This window comes from Aplidium turbinatum, chromosome 16, assembly GCF_918807975.1.
Source record: "Aplidium turbinatum chromosome 16, kaAplTurb1.1, whole genome shotgun sequence".
NCBI lineage: Eukaryota > Metazoa > Chordata > Ascidiacea > Aplousobranchia > Polyclinidae > Aplidium > Aplidium turbinatum.
Genome location: NC_137487.1, coordinates 2,746,636 through 2,769,916, shown reverse-complemented (window position 1 = coordinate 2,769,916; position 23,281 = coordinate 2,746,636). Strand labels below are relative to the sequence as shown.

Genomic DNA, 23,281 nt, shown 5'->3' with positions numbered 1-23,281 from the left:
CTCTGCCTTCCCAAACGAGCACCCCGGTCGACTGAAATCAAGACACCCATTCGTGCCAGCCGCTCAACTTCTTATCAACGAAGCTGATGTACAAGACATCTCTGCGGCTACTTGGGCGGACCATAAATGGAGTTCTGAATGGAAGTCTTAACAGTTAAGACTTAACTTCCATCGGGCATTGTTGGCTGTTGGATACCAGACATATAGCGGACAAAGATGGATTGTGTGTCGGGATGTTTCTTGTACGGATTTATTGTATTTAGGTGACGACGCCATTGATGGTGGTGCTCCTGGGAAGAAAGCATCTCAGCTTTCCCCTAATTCCGACTCCCCATCATCTTCAGGAATCAGTCAAAAGACGATGGATCCGAGTGAAATGCTCCACCAACTCCTTTCCGAGTCCGCAAACAGGTAAGATGGCTGATGAGTACAACTGTGCTTTGGTTTTATCCTTAGTCCCCTGGTTTAGGTGCCTTGTGTAGGTTTGCAATTGTCCGTAGGGATAGGGCGTGAAACAGTTTACAATACTTGTAATGTAAGCGAGAGCGCGCCTCCGTTACAATCATGCGGACTTCTAGGTACGGCCACTCTCGAATTTGATTTCCTTTATTTCGTTTGCCGTTAACCTGGATAAAATCGGCTCGTTGTGACGTAATAATGCAGTTAATGTGATGTAGGCTTGTTGTTGGAGCGGAGGATCCAACCACTGAACAGCAACAACTGAAGGGAGTGGCAGCCAGCAGCATGGACGATGTTGCCAACGAGAACTGGCTCATCAAATTTGTCAACTGCCAGGCCATGTTGAAGGTACGTAAGTTGTAAATGTGCAAAAGATGCCATTCAGATTCATTTGTGAATTGATTTGTTCCCCATGTAGCAAGTGGGAAGCTGGTGCAGATGATACAAAAATTAGGTGCTTCCCAATCTGTACAGAAATTGAAACAAACCAGATTTTTACGTGAAAGTTATAATAAGATATTGCGAAGATAGTTAGTACATCTTCAATATAAGCGACAATTGAACTCTATCACTCAGGGACCGAAAACTCAAGGGTACATCATAATGACCGCCGCCCAAGCTGACTTCTTCAACCGCGACCACAAGGTGGCATGGAGGGACGGCCAGTTAACGACCAAGTCGTCATGGATTGGTTCGCTGGTTGGCACGCAAGTCTTCGCCACCGTTGAGAAAGATGTCACTTCGTCAGGTAAAAGGATTTTGCTTTAGGGAGTATTTGATTCTGGGAAATGCGTATACGACGGATGTTAACAACTTGTTTAATGTTTATATTTTTTCTTCACCTAGGGTTCTTTCTTCATGTTAAGTATCAACAAAAGTTAATGAGCTGTTTCCCGCATTGAAAGCATTTTTGAAATGGAACTGTTTACATTTCGATATAACAGCACAAATAATACACGCTTCAGAATACCAATTCAACAGAAAAATGTATAATTTCGATGCTAGCTTTATAAATCTGCTCAACTTGTCTTCACTTCCGCTCCATGCTTTCGCCTGTAATGTTCAGGCCACCAGGAGACAATGGTTGAGTTTTTCTGACTTTGTTCAGGTCAAGACGGGGAGAACGTGCCGTGGCTGTCTGTCAGTGACATCGCTCCTAGAGGACCCAGTCCTGGCATGCTGGATATATCGGATCTCATGGGCGGGGGGCAGGCAATCGGAGGGGTTGTGGGTGATGGGGTGTCTGCAGGTTAGACTAAGATAGTTGTTATCCAACTACTGTGTTGACTGCATGTTACGAGGTGCAAGATATATAGTTTTCTGTTGAAGTCCGCTAAATGCATTTATGCCACATCTTTTTCTCTAATCCAGGCTTATACCCGGTAACTAAGGATTTAAAATGAATGGAGGGGAAAGCAAGGAAGCCAATGTTCATGTCCACCTTGAGGCATGCTTAAGTGTCTTGTCAGACACACGGCTTTTCGAACGATGATCCAGGGCTTTCACGACTCGGTTACGACTTACCCCTAGTCGAACATACCATATGTCCGTTCTTGATGAAAATACGGCAGCGTTTTCTCGTTGTGTTGATGTCCGGATGTGCTGGTGAATAAAGGAGGGAGGATCCTCCAACATCTTTGTGATTCCGCTTGATCATTGTGCTTGTCCTAGGTTTATTCCAACTCCAGCGGATAGTATCCCGCTGCACTTGCCGGATGTTCTACGTTGGTTATGAGTCTCTGGTGGACTCGGAGCAGAGTGACTATGCTCATCTCCTCCCTGAGACTCCGATGTCCCCGGAGGACGACAATTCCCAGTTGCCGAAGGATAAATCTTCCCGGAGCAGTTTGCTCGGCAATGAGAAGGCGATGAACGTTCTCACTATCTCGCAACCGGAGCTGGAGATTTGCACAAACACTGTGAGTGATTGTCTTGGTCAGAAGAAAGCAGGGAAACGAGTAACGTCAAGTAACGAGTTTGAAGTTGAGCAACAACTCGGGAAATTGCGACCCATCAACGGTTTCATTGGTCGGTTTTGTAACTTTGTATCTTTGCTTAACTTTACTTACGTTGGTGATTTTGTGATCATCCTCAAAAATATGATGTCGAAAACGTTCGATACTTAATTTGTTGCGTAGTTTTATGTTTATGTAAATATAATAAACTTGAAGATGTTAAACTTAATCACGTTGCTCGGCTTCGTATGCCTATGGTTCAACAAGACAAACTCTCTACCGAAGCTCTATCCTCAAAAATAGTACAGCAGAATTTCGAGGCCATTTTACATTAAATGAGTGTTTCAATGTTCTTGACCTGATAAAGCTCCTTTCTGTGCTGTCCTTAATCTTAGCAGTTTCGCTTAGCCCACTTGTAGAAGCTTTGAACCACTAACGTAGGTTCGGTCTGGGAGATCAATAGTTTGAAATTTATTTTTATTTACATGTTGTTGCTTGTTAAACAGTTTATCCACAAAGTGTCGCTCGAAACACAACTGTGTTTCGAATAAAATGTGTTGCTCAACTGTTCCCGCTCAGATTCGAACCAATGTTTCATGCGCTTGTGTCATTTTATTGGTGTTGTTGTTGAACTCCAGATCTATGTGAAATATTTCAATATTGTAGTGATATAACTTGAATTGTCTCCGCAGAGCCAGTTTACGATGATCATCGATATTGTGGAGAACTTGTTACTGTACGTGGAACCAGTCATGCGTGAACACTGGGAGCGTGTTGATAGGATGAGATTTAAGCTTCGTTTGACGTCAGCTGATGACGCTGCCAAGCACAAGGACACGTTGGCAGCCATGCAGAGCCGCATACGGACGCAACTGACCAACATGCGGCAACTGGAGAGGCAGTTGTATAGGATTGATCGGGTGAGGTGTCGTAGCTGTATTGATAGTTCGGTTCTCCGTTCAACATTTTTTACCTTTTTGTTCATACGAACCACCAGGACCGAAAATCTATGTGTTCCTATTTCGGGTTGTGGATGTTTTCCGTCTTTACATTGAGACGATTAAGCCGCTCAACCGGTTGTACTTTTTGAAATAAAGTCTACATCTGTAGTGTACCAGCCCGTACATACCACACCACATCCCGCCAGATAGCATGCGCATCAAGTTCAGCAACCTGTTGTAGTGCGGCTTGTCAGCTTAATGAACTCACTTTATACGAACGAGATAGAGCAAGCACACCTCACTGGCGACCCAGGCGTGGTTTGAACACTCAACTGTGTGATCTGTCATTTAAAGCATGTGGAGTGGTGGGCGTCACGTTCCTATTGTCAGTGTTTGCTGTTTTACATTGAGACGATTAAACCGCAATCTGTTGATGTTTGAACACAGGCGTTGGACAAAGACCCAGACAACCTGGACATCCTTGATGAGGCTGCTGGTCTCCGCCAACGACTCGCTGAAGACAAGGAGACGCTCAACATCCACAATGAGGAGCTTGGCATCATCATCAGGTGGGTAAAAGTGGTTCCCACACCTCACAAGGTTCTCTTCAAACTGAACCTTCGGCACAGTTCGCTTCTCTGGGCCGTCTTTCCTTCTGCAACTACGCCATCCCAATTTATTACACTTTGAGTCTGTGAGCTGATTTTTTTAAAACAGGTGAAACCGGGAGTAGAATATTGGAAAAGTGCTATTGGAAAAGCGAGTAGTTTAGTGAACAGCTTCATGTTTGATGTTGTGATTTCACCAACTAATGATTATTATTATCAACTTTTTCAACATTCGGTTGCCATTTTCTTTGAGCCATTAAAACAGCAACAATATGTTGCTTCTCCAATAATCCACAGCTGTAGTTGCTCGTGGTAGCATCAGTCAGACATTGAGCTGGAATATTTCAATTGTCATAAATGTTATTGCAATTCTTAAAGCACATTCATATCTAGAAGAATTCAAGCAGCTGCTTCAGTTGATTTTCTTTATGCTTGCCGGGATTTTAGATGCTTCAAGGAGATGTTTCTTGAGCAAAAGACACGGACTTCATCACTTCGACCTCAGAACCGAGGGTCTTCAGGAGAAGAGGATGAAGCATCGGTTGTCAGGACAACCGAGGTATCGTTGGGTCGAGTCAAGTGGCACCTCACCGATGCTGATGGGCAACTCAACATAGCCCAGTTTGAAATGAAGGATTTCCTCTACGAAAAGGTAGACCTACCTTTCATAAAGGGAACACTTGAACTTCTTTGGAAACATAACTTTAAAATAGAGAAGTGACTTCTGTCATTGGTTTCTAAATTAGGTTTAACTTAGATGTCATCATTATCATCATCAGTAAAACTGATTCAAACATGGACCATTGTTACAGATCCTACTGCAGCGATCTGATGCCCATAACGTGTGTACTCATACTGTGTACTGTACTTGCGAAAAATCCTTTCTGTGGATACTGATTATTGTCGAAACATTCACGTAACTATGATCATAAACTTTTGGTGTCGACGGATCTACGGTGCAATCCTATCTGAACGGATTGTTTGAAAAGTAGCGCCATCAGTTATACATGAAATGATTAAAATGTCTATTTGAGAATCAGTCGAGTTGTGCAGTATGCTACTCATCTATGGATGTATAGACGGATAGTGAGATACTCTATACTCTATAGCAGTGGTTCTCAACCTTTTTGTCTTGGCGGACCCCTTTTGGTACCTTCGAAGCGGTCGCGGACCCCTAAAAGTTTTTGGTATATCGCGTCTCCTCATAGAACCATTATGTTACATAAGTTTCGAAGTAACACACTTAGAAGAATTTTCTGAATTTGCAACGCACTTGACGATTGATGAGATTGACGAAATTATGTTATGAACTATATGTTGGCACACAGGATCAACATCCAGGGCCCGATTAACCATGAGGCACACGAGGCACAGGCCTCAGGCCCCCTGGTTTTGGGGGCCCCCAATTTTTTTTACATTAGTACCGTAGGCGTCAATACTTTTATAGGTTTCAAGCAGTGCCGTGTCAAGGGGGGCCCGGATCCCAGGCCCACCATCTCAAGGGGCCCACAAATAATACATTTTTGCATTTCAGAAAATTGTTTTTTGAGTTGCTAAAGTTCACTGCATGTACTTGTCCATTAAGAAGATGATTTAGGCCTTTATTATACTAAAACATCTCAAATTTGGGGCCTATTATACAAGTTTGGGCCCTAACTACACTGAAACATCTCTAAAAACACCATTACTATCTAAAAACAAAGTTAAAATGCGATAATGTTAGTAACATGATCTGCAGAAATGTATTTAACATATAACAGGTTGAATGCAATTGAATATATGAATTCAAAAAGGGCCCAATTGCCACAAAGTGTTTTTGGCACAACTGTTTTAATTATTTTGGTCATTTACTTTTGTGGTGAACTTCGGTAATGATTATATGCTTAAACATACTGGTAAGCATCATACCTACAAAGTTCACTCAGTGAGGATTCTGTGGAGAAACTATAGAGAAGTTGAAGTGCAATTGCTGTAGTTGGGCCCATTTCAAAATCAATGGAAAAATTGATAGGGTATTTTTTATGTGTTTACCGATATGTTTGAAAAATCTGGCTGTTTTTTTTAAGTATCATTTAGAAGACATAGAAAGAAATTGAAAAGCACAAATAGTGAAATAAACAAAAAAACAACTGGAGGGCCCTTTTTGAATTCACATATTCAATTTCTTTTCATTGAAAGAAATCGGAAAGCACAAAAAGTAAAATAAAAAAATGGGGTTGGGCCCTTTGTGAATTTACATATTCAATTTATTTTCATCAATAAAAGTGTTTTGTTTTAAAAAAATGTTATCTGTAAGCTAAATAGCATTTCAGATAGTTTAATTATCATTTCAATTTTAACATTTACAAAACCATAATTATAAATATCCTTGACTAGTGATGTTGCGAGCAGGAAAAACCTGTCCTGTACTTTTAGCAGAAACGTTCTTTTGTATTTACTTTCTCTGAATATATGCACATGAAATTGCTCTTATCTTCAAATACCTTATAAGCCTGGCATATCACAAGTTGTACGGTACAAAACAAAAATCATTCTTAACACAAGGGACCTGTTTATTCATGCCACTAACCTAGGCTACCATACCCTAAAAACTTTAATTAACTTGAATACCTACATAAAATTATGAAAGCTTTGCCTTGGAATGAAATAATGTTGAATAAAAATAATTGAACACCAGATCCTCAAAACGCTTCTGTTTACTGTCAAAACGCTTCTGCTTTTGTTTACAAATTCCGTACAATCACAATGTTTTCACATTGGTTGACAGAACAAGTAATGTTGCCAGATAAAACATAAAAATAGTGAAAAACAATAATGTTACCAGATGGCCAAATCTGAATGGAAATTAATAATTTCTACAGTTTTGGTTTTATCCTCAGATTTTATCTGCGCGGTACCGGGCGGCAAAGCAGGGCAAAGTTAAAACAGTCAAAATTTTGTGTGGTACGATGGTATGGCCGCGTCGTGACCGATAATGTTCCATTGCCAGTATTGGAGTGGGTATACAAGTCCCCCCCCCACCCCCCTTGGCAACTCATGACAAAGACAGGACTCAACCAAACATATAGGGTGAAACTACTTTACCTTTGCCTTTGCTTTACTGTCCACACACTTCAATCCACATGTTTTGGTCAATTCTTCTTTATCATGAGTATACCAGCTCCCTAGTATTTTTTTTATTACAAATTGTTAACACTTTTGGCTTTCATTCCGAGCAAAGATGTAGCTGAGAAATGATAGACCTGTGTTTGCGGTTACTTACACTTGTGTTGTTTTCTAAACTGGTGAGAAAGTCTATTGACATAAACCACATTTCCATGTCGATGCAGTGAAAATATACACAATATTATAGGTCTGCTTGACGATAGAGGGCCCAAAATTATTCTGGCCCCGGGGCCCACAAAGGGTTTAACACAGCACTAGTTTCAAGGAACCATTAATAAAATCTGCTAGTTCAAATTCAAATGTAGCCTATATTTTGCTAGTGTTTCCTGTATGAAATTGAAATGAGCTCAATTGCCAATCTGTTAGAGAGATTTTTCATCCAATAATTTTTGTAATAAGTATAAAAGTGTTCATACTGTTAGAAAGTTGTAGGTAAATTGGCTAAATTAATATTTATGAAGTTATAGTTTTGCTTGAACTATATTTTAGCCCATATTTCATCATTCGCAGAGACTACATGGCATTGCTTTGAAAGTCATTACCAACAGGGCCCCCTAAACTTAGCTGTGCCTCGGGCCCCCGTGAGCCTTAATCAGGCCCTGTCAACATCGGTAACCTATATGCTCATTTGACGTTTTTCTATAAATTTTATCAAAAGTTAATAGAATACTTGCGACCATTAAAAAGAATTTTTCCCTTGTTTCATTTGTAATCAACATTAATTCGTTTTAATAACAGTCATTGCAAAACTGTGTGGTGATTGACAGACTGACTGAAGTTTGCATTTCCAAGTTAATCATTGAACAACAATCTGCCGCTACAAAAGAATTAAGTTGAACAAAGCCAACATAGCCTTATTAAAACGTTTAAGTGATTTATATGATATTTTTTGTTAAGAAACCAAACCTTTGTGCAATGTCCTTTGCAATTTCAAACGACGCACCAATGCGTTGCGACTTACAGTTTGAGAATCACTATAGGCTAATACATAAACGAAGCACAAAATTTTTTTAAATTTTGTAATTTATCAATCATGCTGAAAACTCGGAAACTTTCACGGACCCCCTGAAATCGATTCACGGACCCCTAGGGGTCCGCGGACCCCCGGTTGAGAACCACTGGTCTATAGGATGCTGTTAGAAGTGCACTTTTTATGATAATGAAGAATTTAGCCAATTATTTGGCTACTTAGTACTTAGCCTAAAAACTGGACTCTCATCAGTACACTTCGAATCCTTCTGTTTGCACCGTCACTTTAACTTGACGCTAGGGGGATATGGGTTAACGAAGCATATCGTGATCACCATCTTTACCATTCAGGTGAACAGAAACGATGAGTCTGTGTCCCACAGCTTCGAGCTTGCCTGGCTCTGTTTGCAAAATCTCCTTCCAAACTCTCTGTACCGCGACGTGCTCAAGCCGCGCCACGAGTCGGGGTTGCGCGCACATGGGGTGTCTGGGGCCGGGGGCCGATCCCTCACCCTGAGGGTCTTGTGCAAAGTGCGACCTCCGGTGGGTGGTATATCTGTCAAAGACCACGTAGAGGTTGGTAGAAATGTGGTAGCAACTTGCTGTCTGTAATTAAGCAATTTTGTCCGAGTAGCAACTTGCTTAACTAATAGAACTTGCAAAGCCAGTTATGGTTTGAAATTGATTCTTCGCTATGATGGGTTTTGCTTTCTTTAACCATGTCCAAAATTTCATGTACAATTCAACGGAACGAACAACTTAATCTCTGTTTAAAATTTTGTCAAATTCAGTCTACAAACGTTACAATCTTGCCGAAGTACGGACGCACGCAAAACAATGTCGTCTTTTTCATGGCAATTTTATCACATGACGTTTATTTTACATTGTGATGTTGCGTAGAATGGAAATAGCATCAGGCTTTATAGAAGGCTGTGGTACTGTGGCTCCTTATTCAAAACTGATATGTTTTGTTTTTTCAGGTCAACACTGTCCCTCTAACCATCCAACTAACCTTCCAGTTTTTCAAGAGAATGATGTCTTTCTTCTTCCCTGATAAAGGCATCACTTCCTCTGTGGTAGAGGAGGATGGCGGCTCCCAGGACAACCGTGGTGCCACCCTCCTTGGTCTCCCATCCAGTAACCTCCCTCAAGATCGATACGGTAGTCTCTTGAGCCTCCCCAGTAGACCCCCTCCATCACCATCAAGCTCCCACAGTCAGCTCTCCACTCCTGGAAGTCTCCGCAAAGGAAGGTAAGCATCTTCGTCATGAATTGCCCAAGTTACCAGTTCAAACTGGAAATGACCGGATTGAACTTGCTTGGTTGATGGTTTTATGAAGATTCTAATATTTCCTGATGGCCTCGTCTTGACCAAACATATCATCTCACCCCATTCATGTTTTTTTATTCATTGATATCAAAACTCGATAATCTAAATCACTACCCTTAACTAGACCCCAATTGGCAATGTTTTTCCTTAATTCCACGTCATACCTCACGTGACAGATCGTCAACAAAGCGTGACCGGTCGTTGATGGACGCCTTCGATGACGTAGACAAGATGAAGGAGCGTGCTGCAAAGAACAACTCCTTCCTTTATATCAAGATAACCCAAGTGCCGCTGTGTGTCAGCTACAAAGTGAGTTGGCCTGAGCTGAATCATTTTCTCTTACATCCTCCATTTTAACCCGTCTTCCACCACGCTTGGGGAGAGCCCCTGAGCAAACTAGACTCTTTAGCTAAATCTTGCAAGCTGTCGATTGGCCTCTTTCATTAACCAAAGTCGGTATACGTCACGCTTTTAATCTTGACAACGTCTGCGTTGATGACATCATTGATGACGCATGTTGCAGGGCGAGAAAGAGAAAAACATGGAAGACGTTCACGAATTTGATGTCGCGATCCCGATGCTGGAGTACCACAGTGTGACGTGGACCTGGCACGACTTCGCCATGGCAGTCAAGCGTGACTGCAAAAAGCAGTTGCTGTCGCAGGTGAGGGATTTCACGTCATCCACTAGTTTACCGAGGATCCATGGAACCAGAGCAACCTCTGTACCTTGGACGACATTATGTCGCGAGATGCTTTGCTGCCAGTTTTGCTGACTTGTAGAGACTGGAACGATTCGTACTAGTTGCATTGTGACTGATGGGATTTGCGCCTATTCGTCGAACTTCTGAATAACAGACGCCGAGGATCACTGTTTAAATTGTTTTTTTCGTTGTGGTTAAAGATTTTTCAGCAGTTCATAAACCACTTGCCAGAAAACATTAAATAGCTGGTTCGCTAATTTCGTTCAGCTCTTGAAGTTATCTTGCGCTATTACAACGTCACTTTCTCTTGACGGTATTGGCAATGCACTGACAATTTATTGTCTTTTTTAGTTAATCAAGAAAAAACTTCACATTAGTGAAAGAAGTTCATCGCATGCTTCCGCTGGAAGCGCCACTGAGCAGACCGAGTCGTCACAAGCGACAGAAAACAACAAAGCCAAGTTGTTGCTAGGCAACACCCTGCAGAGGTCAGAGAGTCGCAAGAAGTCGTTGCTTTTCCGGAAAAAGAAGTGAATTTCGACATCACACAGACGCAAAAAGTGAATCTCATCTCCATGTGAAAGAGAATTTGTTGGTTTTTGCCCGATCCTATTACTGTCTCTGCTGTTAAAAGACAATGGAAGGTCACGTAATCACCTTCAGCCCTGTTATGATATCTACAGTGTTAATGTTTGCGTACAAGTGTTGCCATACCAAGGTCCGAGGTTCAATTCCCGAACCAAGCAATACCTACTTTCAGTTTCTTCTACGATCAGCAACAATGGTTTGGAATTATTATAACGTGACCCTGGCAATCTGTTGACAACCTCATCAGACGCAGCTATTCTTCATATGAAGTCTTGCTAGAGTATTTGAAAACGTGAAGTCATGCAATGTAAGTGCCGCTGAAGCCAAACACTCTCTTCATTCAGATGACGTATAACAAAGTAATTGTGTTGAACAAATGAATAGCATTAAAAATACGCAAAATCATCAGCAATTTTACAATAATTCACACCTGACTAAGCTGAGAAACGAAATCGAAATAACCCTACACTAGTGTCGAGTCGGCAATTTTCGTAAATAGAATGTGTTTGGCTTGAGTGGGTGTCGCATGTCCGCACTGCGTGTTTTAAAATGAAACATCCGGGTTGGTGATGTGGCGCTTAACTTCCGCCGATAGAGAGATGAATGTCTAACCAGCATTCACTTTGTACTGACGGGGCCTCCCTCGTGCGCTTTGTCAGCCACACTGATGATTCCATTTCCGGCTTCTAAAACTGCGCGATCGAAGTTAGATTCTCATGGGAAAACTTGTATAAAAGCCTACGTACATATATGCTACTGGCTATGCAATCACACGCATCTTAGTGCTCGACAACCTGTGTTTACACAAAGTGGGAGCTTTTGTGTTGAAAAGCTATAAACAAACATAGGCTATCCCAGCTGATTATGTGCAGTATGATAATTTATATGTTTACAATGTGTAAAACTCGAGCCTTTGAGTTTAACCTCCATGCTGTGCAATATCCATGCTTCAACTTCCTACAAGGTTGATGCGTTGTTACATTTGTGTAAACTATTACCGCGTTTCAAACACTGTTTATACAAAGTCAGTTGTAAATTACACACAAATGTGACACGTACTTTAAAACCTTGCTGGGTGGCCGTGTTGGAGCATGTCGTGATCACTTTCCTGCAGTGTATTTATTTGTATTTCTTGCCGACGATAAATTTTCCGTCGCTTTATTAGTTGAAAAGTAAAAGTTGTTGCTTTCAACCAAGATACTATGGTTTTTAAAGAGTAGCGAAGAGGCCAATTCACCAAAACGGCTCCAAAGCTAGGCAAAAATGCAAACAAATATACAAATTTCATCAGTGCAATTCACACAACACGATGCTCAATGTTGTCAAACTCCTCGTGATGAGCCCCGGTAATTCACGTTTATGAAGCGAATGGAAACAACCAGAGACCACAACTCGCCCGGGCGGTAATAGGATAAACCCTCGGTCCCGGTGTCCAACGAGAGGAACTCATCCTGCATGAAAAGCACACAATCCATTTGCTGCTGTGGCTGAAAGTAACAACGTGACCTGTGGCGGCCTCAAATGTAATAAGCTAGGCCTGACTTAATAAAGCTGAACATTTACAAAACATTCCTACACGTCTTCAACCAATATAGGCTAGGCTACTGTCTATATTGGTTCTTACTCTAGTCGTTCCGCACCGGCTTCGTTTGCCGCATTAATTTGCCTATAACGCAATAGTGCTCGTTTTACCACCGCAGTGAATACTCCGCGCTTGTGCTAAAAACTCGAAAGAAACGAACCAAATAGAATCGCATCACCCAGCAGGCTGCTTTCAAAATCAAAACTTCTGTGGAAAATTTTGTTAACATCATAGAGCGCTCTCGGTGCCGAAACTAGGAGATGTATAAAAGGTAAATCCTTGTCAATGCAACGTCGGCGAAGTGCCAGATGGACTGGACGGTTTCACCGAAGTGTTGCGATTACGAACAATGGTTTGGTTTTGAATCTTTATCCTAGGATTGACAAAGCCTTGATAGTTTATTCCTGGTAGTTTCGCATACTAGTAGAGGCAGTAGCGTAGCCAGGAGTTTTGAAAGGGGGGGTTTTGACCACCCAACGGCGGGGGGTCTGGGGGGCCTCCCCCAGAAAATTTTGAAAAATTATTTTGAATTTGGTGCATTCTGAGAGCATTTTCAACAAAAATGTGGGTAAGAATATTCCTGTAAAATGGTGCTGTCTGGTAGCATAGCAAAAGGATAAGATCATGTTTTCTTCGGTATTTTTCGGAAAAAAAGCAAAGTCTCTGTGTTTTCTTGTTGCTAATTCCTGGCTGAGATGTTTAAATGTTTGGTATTGGCAAAACTCGCTCTTTTAATGCAATTTTGTTTAAAACTAGGCAATTTTTTTTTAGACTGAAAGCATCATTCTCAATATCGTGACGTCACACACGTGCAACCCCCCCCCCCCCCCTTGGCTACGCCACTGAGTAGAGGCTTTTGACGCAGGGCCGGTTACCGAGATTGGCAGAGTCAAAATACCGGTAGTAAAAAATGAGATATAATTAAGCGAAATAAAGGTGCTATTTATTTATTTTTAAATAATGTTGAATTAATCAAATTCAAAAGCTTAAGGAAAATCACAAATAAAACAAGTTTTAACAATAAGTTTCTGGGCACCCCTTCTTGGGCTCCCCCAAGGGGTCCGCGGACTAGTTTTAGGGGGTCCATGAAAGCTCAATGGAAATCTTAGTGTATAATTTCAACAATAGAATAAATTTTTCAAAAGAAAGAGATTAAGTTCAAATAACGCTGATGATTTTCCTCAGGTCATCGTTACTCATTGCTTTTTACATCGCCATGCATTAGAATCGAAAACTCTCCCAACAAATTTGAAAGAAATTTTGTCGGGTAGTGTGAAAATCGTTAATTTTATCAGAGCTTGGGCTTTGAACCATCGAATATTCAAGAGGTTATGTCAAGAAATGGGAGCGGAACATGAAGTTCTCCTCTATAATATAGAAGCTCGCTGGCTGTCAAGGGGACAAGTTTTGAAGCACTTATTTGAACTTCGAATGGAAGTTTCTTTTTTTCTAAGATACAAAAATATTGAACTCTCAAAGCAGTTTAACAGTGAAGAGTTTATTCAAGGGTTAGCTTACTTGGCGGATGTTTTTTACTCATATGAATGAAGTAAATCGTTCGATTCAAAGCCCTGCCGTTACAACTATGGATGCTTCTGAAAAACTTAAAGCTTTTCAGGACAAGTTATCTCTGTGAAAAAGGACATTGGAGACTAACAACTATTCTAATTTCTCAACGTCGGAAGAATTGATGCTTCAAAATGGAACTGCAGTTTGTAATGCTCTACCATCTTCTCTGCACACAGACATGTGCAGTCATTTGGAAGCTTTGCAAAACACTTTGTGAGGCCACTGCTCAGCCGCAGGGGATATTAAAAATACAGCATGGATACTTTACTCTTTCCTCGTTGAACTGGAATCTATCAGGATGAGGAGGACCTTGCAAAAGATGAGTTCATTAAACTAAGGGCAATGGAATCATTAAGAATGTCCTTCAATTCGAAAAGTATTGGCGATTTTTGGAGTGCGTTGACGCAAGCATATCTTCTTTTGGTAAAGAGTGTCATGGCTGCTATGTATAATCCCTTTGGGACTACATAGGCTATTTATGTGAGTCACAATTTTCATCCTTGGTAACTATCAAAACAAGGAATCGAAACCGGTTGGATGCAAAGGATGACATGTGTGTTGCCCTATCAAAGACGAAGTCACAATTTCATATTCTTGTTGAAAACTAACAGCAGCATCCTTCACATTGCTGAAATTAAATCGAAGATATTGAAAAACAATCTGCATTCGCTATTTCAAACATAAATTTTGTTACTAATATTCACTTTAATTTTATTGCGTTATGTCCAATTCATGCTGATCAAAAAAAGTTTCTCGGACTAGGCCACAAAGGGGGTCCACGCAAACCAAATTTTTTTTTTAAGGGGTCCGCGTTAAAAAAAAGTTTAAGAACCCCCGGGGTTAGAGGGAGCCAAATAGTACAAAATATGAAAAATCGCGATGTCCCGCTTTGCCCCGTCTTCTCCTAATTAATTTTTTTTAATAATTCTATAAGCTATTTTGCAGACTAGTTTTTCGAAGTAGTGGTTTGCTGCTGATTTCGATTTCAAATGAGCTTGGCAACCAAAGTCAAGTTCATGAAAAATTCAAGCCTTTCAGTAACTTGGGAATCTTCATTGTGACGTCATCAAAGCGCGAGCTTCACTCATGACGTCATTTTTATGTGACGATTTCCGACACCGATAAAAAAACTTTATGTAGCCTACAGTAAGCTATTTCTTATGGTTGTCTTTAACCTTTCAAAACATTTTTTTGGAAAAATGCCGAAAAAAAGTCGAAATGCTTTTGTGCGCAACCTGAGCAAAAAATTAAAAAAAAAAATTAAGGGTATCTTTGAAAACTACTTTATAGAAAAAACGTTTACTCTTTGTAGCTTAGGCTACTTGTTTGCTTTAGCAAGTAATGAGGTTATAAAACCTATCCATTTGAATAAGCTTAACTGAAGATGATATACAAAATCGATTTTTAGCTGTTTGTGATTGAACTGACTCGTGTGAATATAAATTCGTTTGCATTACAAGGCATGCAACCGAGTCGTTCACATCAAGCATTGTTGTGGGTTTGACACCTGTCAGAAGATATTTCATTTTCTTGTTTATTATAATATTTACTATCAAAAGTATGCATAAAAAAGTTTTCTACCAAAACATGCAATAATATTTTTATTAGTAAAATGGAGTACCCCGCGATTGGGGGCCCCTCGCCCCTCCTACGGAGGGGCTAAAAACCTAAAAAAAAACTATTTTTTTGTTTCACCATGTCATTTTGATACCATTTAAAGCAAAATTTGCTTTTACCATGAAAAAAATCACAAAACCTATTTTTCTGACACAACGCCCAACGTTATACACTCGGACACTTTTGCTTGATCCAATGAAAATATCGAAGTCGCATATGGAGACTGCTTGCAGTGATGCTCTGGCAACGTTCTAGAATCTCGGTATCGAGTGCTGCATCTCACCCTTGTCTGACTTGTTAACTTAACCAAACGTATATCAACCGTTCACCGCTTTCAGCAAATGTATTCCAACGTTGAATTGAAGCGAATAATCGTTACTTTTACATTGCTTACTCAATGTTTTAATAAACATACTTCGAGGTGACATCAACAATTGATGTCATAAATTTTAAATATGCCACAAAACTGCAACAAGAGATACAAAGTGCCAACTGAAACTTTACGCAATAATAATCTTGGCGTCGAACACAGTACATGCCGCTATTGCCACGCTGATGTAGGAAACATAGAGGTCGAATAACATGGAATCAAAATAACTAAAAGGCCACAAATTGGAAATTAAAGCGAGGAGTTGTGTGTGTGGCTTTGTTGCGTCGCACTCGACTGGACTCAGAGGAACCAATCAAACCTCATTATATCATCAGATAAGTTGTGTTGCGTTATATCAACATCATTGCAACGTCGAGCCGACGACGACGATTGCAACGAGGCTTGAAGCAACTAATGGACTTTCGCAGCTGAGCGTCCAACATACTTAAAGACATCAGAAAAGCGAGGAACAAATTGAAAGGCCGTTCGCTTTCGATACCTCAAAAAATGTCGATTGCAAAAATACCAGAAGCTATGTTCACTTTAGTAGCCTACATTACTAAGTCTACATACAGGCACAGCTACTTTTCACGAGCAAGTATGCATTGCACTGAATGTGTCGTCAGAACAATCCAGCTACAGATAATCGTGTTACCCAGGAGCACACAATGAGTTGAAATCTTGTTTGCAGGATGTTTATAACTCTCAGTTTGTTAAAGTATATCAGTTCACAAACGGCTAAGTTTGCAGCAACAGGTTTAACTAAACCACAGGTTCAAAGTATTATTTGTGAACAACATGACGGTTAAAACTTTCACAATCGTGACAGGGAACAAAGTATCGGTAAGCATCCTTGAAACTTTGCTTTATCTTTTGCATAATTTTAAAATGAGCTACAAACAATTGAGAGAACACTTTTGCATCGAGCTGACTTTCACAAAACCACCGCAACCAGGCAATTAGCAACGGGCGAGTCCATTTACGGCTTGTCGGGTGCAATGTAATTCCCTATACTTCGTATCAAGTTGTTGAAGTAAGCATATGACGTCATGGCATACAGATGGAATGCGTTTTGAAAATCCGCCAAACTAATTTGACCGCTGAAAATTGAAAGCAAATTTTATATGACGTTGCTGTGAGGCATAAAATTATTAGTAGGCTATAAATTTGCATGAAGGCAACTTAATAATAAAATTTTGTTGGGCATCGCGAGTGAGATGCAGCAATGCGCTGGTTCAATGCAATGAATTCATAAGTAACTTGATTTTATGACGACAGACTTGTGTTCTGTGACGGGTCAAACAAACAAGGTAGGCTAATCTTCATATTCAAGCGCATACATCGGTGGTTCCCAACACATGGGCCAAGGAGAGATTGAGCTTGGGCCACAAAGCTTTTGATTTCAAGAAAATTTCAGGGGAATTAACAGCGAGATGAAACTTCAAATGGACCGAAAATGTAATTTCAGCAAGACGTAAATGAATTTATTCAAAGTAAGCTGTGGCGAAAAAGGATCTCAAAGCGCCAGTGCACACTTTACAGTGTCATCAAGATGCAGCAGTCTGTTCATGCTGGGAACCGAACCGAGGTACTCTCGAGCGTTAGCCTCCACAGATACGGAAATGGCATTAGACTTGGCACCAAGCAACTTACCTGACAAGTTGATAAAGCGCCAGGTACACAATCTCAACCGCTCCTCGTAGCCACACGGCCGCCTGGTAGGCGACGTCCATGCAAACGTCGACTACATCCAGAAATTTCATAGAAACCACCTTCAAGATGTCAATCACCTAAAACAAAGATACGAGGTTAAGTTTTAACCTTGGTGCGTTGTTGTGGTGCAATGATTGAACACCAGCGGTATGAAAAATGACAGCCGGCCAAAACTAATTCTCGCCAATAGGACAGTGCTTCTGATCTACGCTTCAGTTTCGTCAGCCCCGTTAGCTCAGTGGTTAAGCGCGCAACTTTATGCACAAGAAACCTCAAGATCAAGCGGGGTTGGTTCGACTCTCGGGGTGCGCGCTTGAGCAACGCATTTTCAAGGACTGCTCTCCATTCAGTGGCACCTAGTGGAAGGAATAATTCCCCGACTCTTCAACAATCGGCAAAACTTCACTCTGCCAATCTCGGTAACCGGCCCTGGGTCAAGAGCCTCTACAAGTATGCGAAACTACCAGGAATAATCTATCAAGGCTTTGTCAATCCTTGGATAAAGATTTAAAACAATCAGTTGAACAAGCGACGATAATTCTGCGTGATACAACAAATTTATGAATTTTGCTTGTAACGTTTCAGAAGTCATTGGCAATAGTCTGCTGCGATGATATGTACATGAGTACGTTGCTAAAGAGACGTAGTGCAAAATCTATAGTAATTTGCCGATCCATGTTGTCAATAACAACCTGCATCGAGATCTGGCAGGTTTGATCCAAAAACCATGTTCTCGCTGGCAATGTAACCTCAGCCATCCACCCGAACAAGCCTTTAACTGCACTGGCCAGCTCAGAGACATAAGGTCCAAGTATGTCCCGAGTAGCAACCCAGTAAAACGGAATGTTTGTCCTCAGCCACCTGGACAGAGATGGAAGGTTGAGGTAAGAAAGAAAACGTTTGGAAATTTGTGGTTAATAACAAAATGTTAGTTTGTAGTTAATAACAGTTTCAAGTTGTATCTTACCCTACATTATTTGACGCTGCATCATCATGATAAAAACAACGGTCAAAAGTTAAGGATATTACCATAACCTCTGTTATAAACATGTTTGATGTGCTGCTGCATTGAAAAAATACGAACCAATTGGCAGCAACAGTGTAAGGTTAAACTGAAACCTCATGTGAAGGTTAGAAAAGTTCATAAATTTATAGAGATATTAAAGGGATGACGCGCAAAGACTAACCTTGATGTCACATCAGCAGAATAGAGAATCCTCGACCACATATGGTCCACAACAGTGATTATCCCTTTCGATTTCAGAAAAATATAAGTGTCAGACTTCTCCCACACGCCACCATGCGATTCGATATCGGAATATACAAAACCAGCTCCCAAGGCGAACATCGCGATGAGGACAGCAACGACAATGGGGGCGAGGATGGGGTTCGATTTCACGAGGGGGTCAGATAGCTGGGCATTTATTCCCTGACAAATGCAGACGCTGATTAAAAACTTAAACAACGAAGTGGATCAAAACGTAGATTGTTCCAAAGCCAAAACCTAACAGTTCTTTTCATGCCTATACAATGGAAAACATGGATTCCATACTTCAAACGAAACTACACAACAGAACTTTTGGTTTTAGTAAGTTAATTGCTAAACAAAACTGTACCAAAATATTTCATCATTATGGAATAATTTACCATCTTATTTACCATATTATCATAAATCGTAAAAATCTATATTGTTTTACGATATTATTTACCATTATTTACGATAAACTAAAAATTAGCATTTTTCAGGAAAACTCAAAGATCTTTCACACACTCGTTTAGAACAATAAGCAACTGGAACACACTCGGGTTCTGGGATGTGCAACCGACATGCTGTCAGCAAGTACTCAGCTGAGCCTCGTTGAACTGAGGCGGAGCTCAGAGCATGTTAAGTTCAACAATTGATTGATTGATTGACTTTTTATTTGTTGCGAGTATAAACACTAGGGTGTCCCACTTTTAGGCGACTTTTCAGGAAAATTAGGTTCGGGTCAAATTCTGAATGGATTTTCGTTACTGATTTCAAAAATGACGTTATCTTTTCATTATGACGTCATCTTGATGTGCCAGCTAGCGGATTTTTGCTATTTTGGCCTTATCACGAATATGGCAAGAGCTAGAGACTTGGAACTTGTACCAAAATGACCGGAAGGGGCGACTTCCTATTTGTTGTCAATACAATATGAAACGCTAACTGCAACAGAAAAAAAGTTATTTTGAAAAAACGTGTTTTTGCTCATTTCGGACAAAAATATGAGAAACACGGCAATTTTGCTACAGTGACGCTTTTATTTCGGTTGTTAAGTTGCTGTGCTGCGCCACATTGTTTAACAATTAAGTACAGTGGTAGTTAGTCTAGCATATTGTATTTACAATTGATTATATACCTCAGCATTGATTTTTACATGCATATTGCAATTACTAATACTGGCTAACTTTAAACCCTTGATCATTTCGTTCAAAGATCTATCAAACAAAATTACCATTCAACAACACAACACAGTTCAATGGGATTATTTATCACACCATACTGTGCAAAGCAGCACAAATGCGCAAGTCTGTTTTGGCCAAATCATCTTGGTCATCTCGAATCAAGCCGTTCACAACCCGTTTCAGTCTGCCAATAAAGCGCTCTGTTCCTCGATTGTTGTTGTTGATCATACGCAAAAACACTGATGGAGATGAAAAACATGCAATGCGTGAGGCCATCTTACTTTCTTCGGAGAAAAAAATCACTTAAGTTACGCTTCAAAAGCGTCTGCTCGATATCAACGTTTCTTGGAAAACTTTTCTGTCTTGCCGCATCAGCAGCAAAAAGCGGAGCTTCAGCGTGGAGAACTTAAAGCAACGTTTTTAGGGCTCAACCATTGGGATGCATGCTTAACGAAATGTTTCAGAATAGCGTTGAATACTGGTTCATCCACAGATTTATATGCAAGTAATAAATCTCTTGTAAACAGTACCAATTGAGGGACCTTCAGCAGCGGAAGGTTTAAGATGGATAACTAAAAATGCTGGCAAATAAACACAAACAATAAAAGAAACCATACGTTGAAGTTTAGGGATATCCTGAGGCCCAACACAATACCCAAAAATCAGCAATCTTAAGTAACCACTCGCTGTTGTTAATCAACGCGGATGGAACAACCTTTCTTGACGATAAAAAAGTAGGTGTTTCAAATTTCCTGGAACATTCATCACTAAATGAACTGCCATAGCAAGAAGACACATAATGGTCGCTCCGAAAAGATGAATCTTAGCTTCTTTCTTGTGCTCAGAAAACCATAAGATCTTGGCTTTTAAATGATTTGCGGCTATAGCTGTGATGAAACTTTACAATATTGTCTGATTTTCAGATGTTGGGGCTTAAGTTTTGATATTTTCTTAATTATGTTCATCAAACCACCATCTTCGTATGCATTAGGGCCTTTCACTTTGCCTTCCAAAAAGCTTTTTGCGTGTGTAAAATAAATCTCATTTACATGGAAGAGACATTCGAGAGTGTGTACCACTACTACTACCACTGTACTTAATTGCTTAACAAGGTGGAGCAACTTAACAATCGAAATAAAAGCATCACTGTAGCAAAATTGCCGTGTTTCTCATTTTTTTCTCCAAAAATGAGCAAAAACATGTTTTTTTCAAAATAACTCCTTTTCTGTTGCAGTTGGCGTTTCATATTGTATTGACAACAAATAGGAAATCGTCCCTTCCGGTCATTTTGGAACAAGTTCCAAGTCTCTAGCTCTTACCATATTCGTGATAAGGTCAAAATAGCAAAAATCCGCTAGCTGGCACATCAAGATGACGTCATAATGAAAAGATAACGTCATTTTTGAAATCAGTGACGAAAATCCATTCAGAATTTGACCCGAACCTAATTTTTCTGAAAAGTCGCCCAAAAGAGGACACCCTAATAAACACACATATAATATTCAACAAAGTCGGATAAAACAAACGATAACGTAGAATGTATTATGTGTGGATACTGCAACGGGTGGCTGCGAAGTGACCTGGAAGGTCTTCTAGTCGAGCAGCCACCCTCAACAAAAGAAAAAATAACAAATTAAACATCAATGAAGCGAGGCTAAAGAATCTAAAACATAAATTTACGGTATAATTGCTTGAGTGAACACAAAATACATCATCTAATAAAAGTTCTACTTATAAACAAACAAAACTAAATATACTTGCTATCCCAAATTTGATTTGAGTAAAAATAATCTGAGGACCTCTGCAGTAAGGTTGAAACAGGCTGTTAAGGTTTTCAAGAGAGTAGCATAAGCCAAAACAGGTATTGAACATTATTTTCGTAGTATTAGTAATATTTCTTGTATAGATGCACGCCTTCAAGTCTCGGTCATAATGACGCAAACACGAATGACGCATGACCTGAATGCCGCAAGGCACGAATGCCGCAATGCATGAATGACGCGAGGTTTGATTATTTCGTACATTAGTACAATCAATTGTTCTTTTGAATTCGGTAGTAATTTCATTTGCCACTGTACCACTTTCAACTTTTATTTTCTTCATCAACAAAAAGAAAAAAATTGTTTTTTTTTACACTTAACAAAATACAGATAAAGTGAAATAAAGGTTCCATTAATGCGTTTGTTGCTTCTTGAATTAAATGGACAATTGGACATGTCTGCAGAAAACTCACTAATCAGAAACATCTGGCAAACTCGAGGTGTAATTCTGGCTTCCCGTAGTTATCTCGTTCCTCGCTGCTTCAGCAATAACACAGGAGATCAGTTGCACTGTTTTGTTTTCAAAGACCGATTAGGTTTGCACTCGCTGTCAAACAGCCTTTCATGATTAAAATATTACTCTCTGTATTGCAACAGCACCAAAAGCCCACAATGGCATCTGATTCGGAGGAGTGCAGTGACGCAGCCAGCCTTAGAACTTGGCGTCGGCAATTGCCGAAGTAATCGAACAAAATATGAGACCAAACAAGTGAAACTTTACCCGTTATCCAATAAACGCATTTGTAATAAAAAGTGGCCATTTTCACTTTGTGCCCAACACGAAAAAAACTCATAACAGACAAAAATGAAGCCATATGAAATATGAAAAAACAATTAGTTTTAGTGAGAAATAACCACATCTCATCTTTATACAAACTGCTGACCAAACAAAACTGCTGACCATGACGTTCTCGAATGTCCGATCTGTAAGGCACCAAATGGAACGCATGGTATAGCAACGCTGAACGAAGCTACACTCACCTGGCTCTCCATCACCTGCCCTGAAATTTGATTTGATCTGGTCTCAAACGAAAGAAAAAGATCTTTATACTTTTAAGTGCAAAAACAATTTTTATATTTTTGTTTGTTTAAAAAATGAAAATTGAAATTGATACCGGACAAATGAAATTACTACCGAGTACCGAATTCAAATAAACAATTAATTTTAGTACAAAATAATCTAATCACGCGTCATTCCTGTCTTGTGGCATAGGGATCGCGTCATTCGCGTTCGCATCATTCGGACCGCGGCACAACGCCGTGTACGGTTATTGTATAATTATTAGGGTGTTTCATTTTTTCACCATTCTTGAAATTCAAAATGCCTGGGGTCCCATCTGGTGGTATTTGGGGAAAAAAGTTTACACCCCAAATTTTTTCAATTATGACGTCATATTGAGGTGGTCCACGAGGTTTGAAATTTTTGGGCCTCAAAATCTCGAAATTTGGCCGTATCTCCGGA

The 23,281-nt window shown here is 40.2% G+C and overlaps 2 protein-coding genes across 3 annotated transcripts in view; one reads left to right on the top strand and one right to left on the bottom strand.

Annotated features, from left to right (window-relative positions):
- Positions 1-11,756, top strand: part of LOC145785666 (bridge-like lipid transfer protein family member 2) — a 38,542-nt gene extending 26,786 nt beyond the window's left edge. The window contains exons 24-36 of the mRNA XM_082597352.1: positions 264-411; positions 678-807; positions 1,036-1,207; positions 1,568-1,708; positions 2,131-2,378; positions 3,107-3,334; positions 3,803-3,924; positions 4,411-4,615; positions 8,449-8,673; positions 9,078-9,349; positions 9,604-9,736; positions 9,951-10,091; positions 10,482-11,756. Of these exons, the coding sequence (XP_082453478.1) occupies positions 264-411; positions 678-807; positions 1,036-1,207; positions 1,568-1,708; positions 2,131-2,378; positions 3,107-3,334; positions 3,803-3,924; positions 4,411-4,615; positions 8,449-8,673; positions 9,078-9,349; positions 9,604-9,736; positions 9,951-10,091; positions 10,482-10,664 (2,348 nt within the window). The 3' untranslated portion in view covers positions 10,665-11,756. The remainder of the gene's footprint in view (positions 1-263; positions 412-677; positions 808-1,035; positions 1,208-1,567; positions 1,709-2,130; positions 2,379-3,106; positions 3,335-3,802; positions 3,925-4,410; positions 4,616-8,448; positions 8,674-9,077; positions 9,350-9,603; positions 9,737-9,950; positions 10,092-10,481) is intronic.
- Positions 11,757-11,902: 146 nt separating this feature from the next.
- Positions 11,903-23,281, bottom strand: part of LOC145785667 (transmembrane protein 214-like) — a 34,212-nt gene continuing 22,833 nt past the window's right edge. The window contains exons 13-16 of one of the 2 annotated variants that reach the window (XM_082597355.1): positions 18,757-18,998; positions 18,262-18,430; positions 17,510-17,646; positions 11,903-12,169 (exon numbers count right to left, since the gene is read on the bottom strand). In XM_082597355.1, the coding sequence (XP_082453481.1) occupies positions 12,076-12,169; positions 17,510-17,646; positions 18,262-18,430; positions 18,757-18,998 (642 nt within the window). In that variant the 3' untranslated portion in view covers positions 11,903-12,075. Of the gene's footprint in view, positions 12,170-15,810; positions 16,957-17,509; positions 17,647-18,261; positions 18,431-18,756; positions 18,999-23,281 lie in introns of those variants that run through there. The other variant, XM_082597353.1, reaches the window with a different exon arrangement.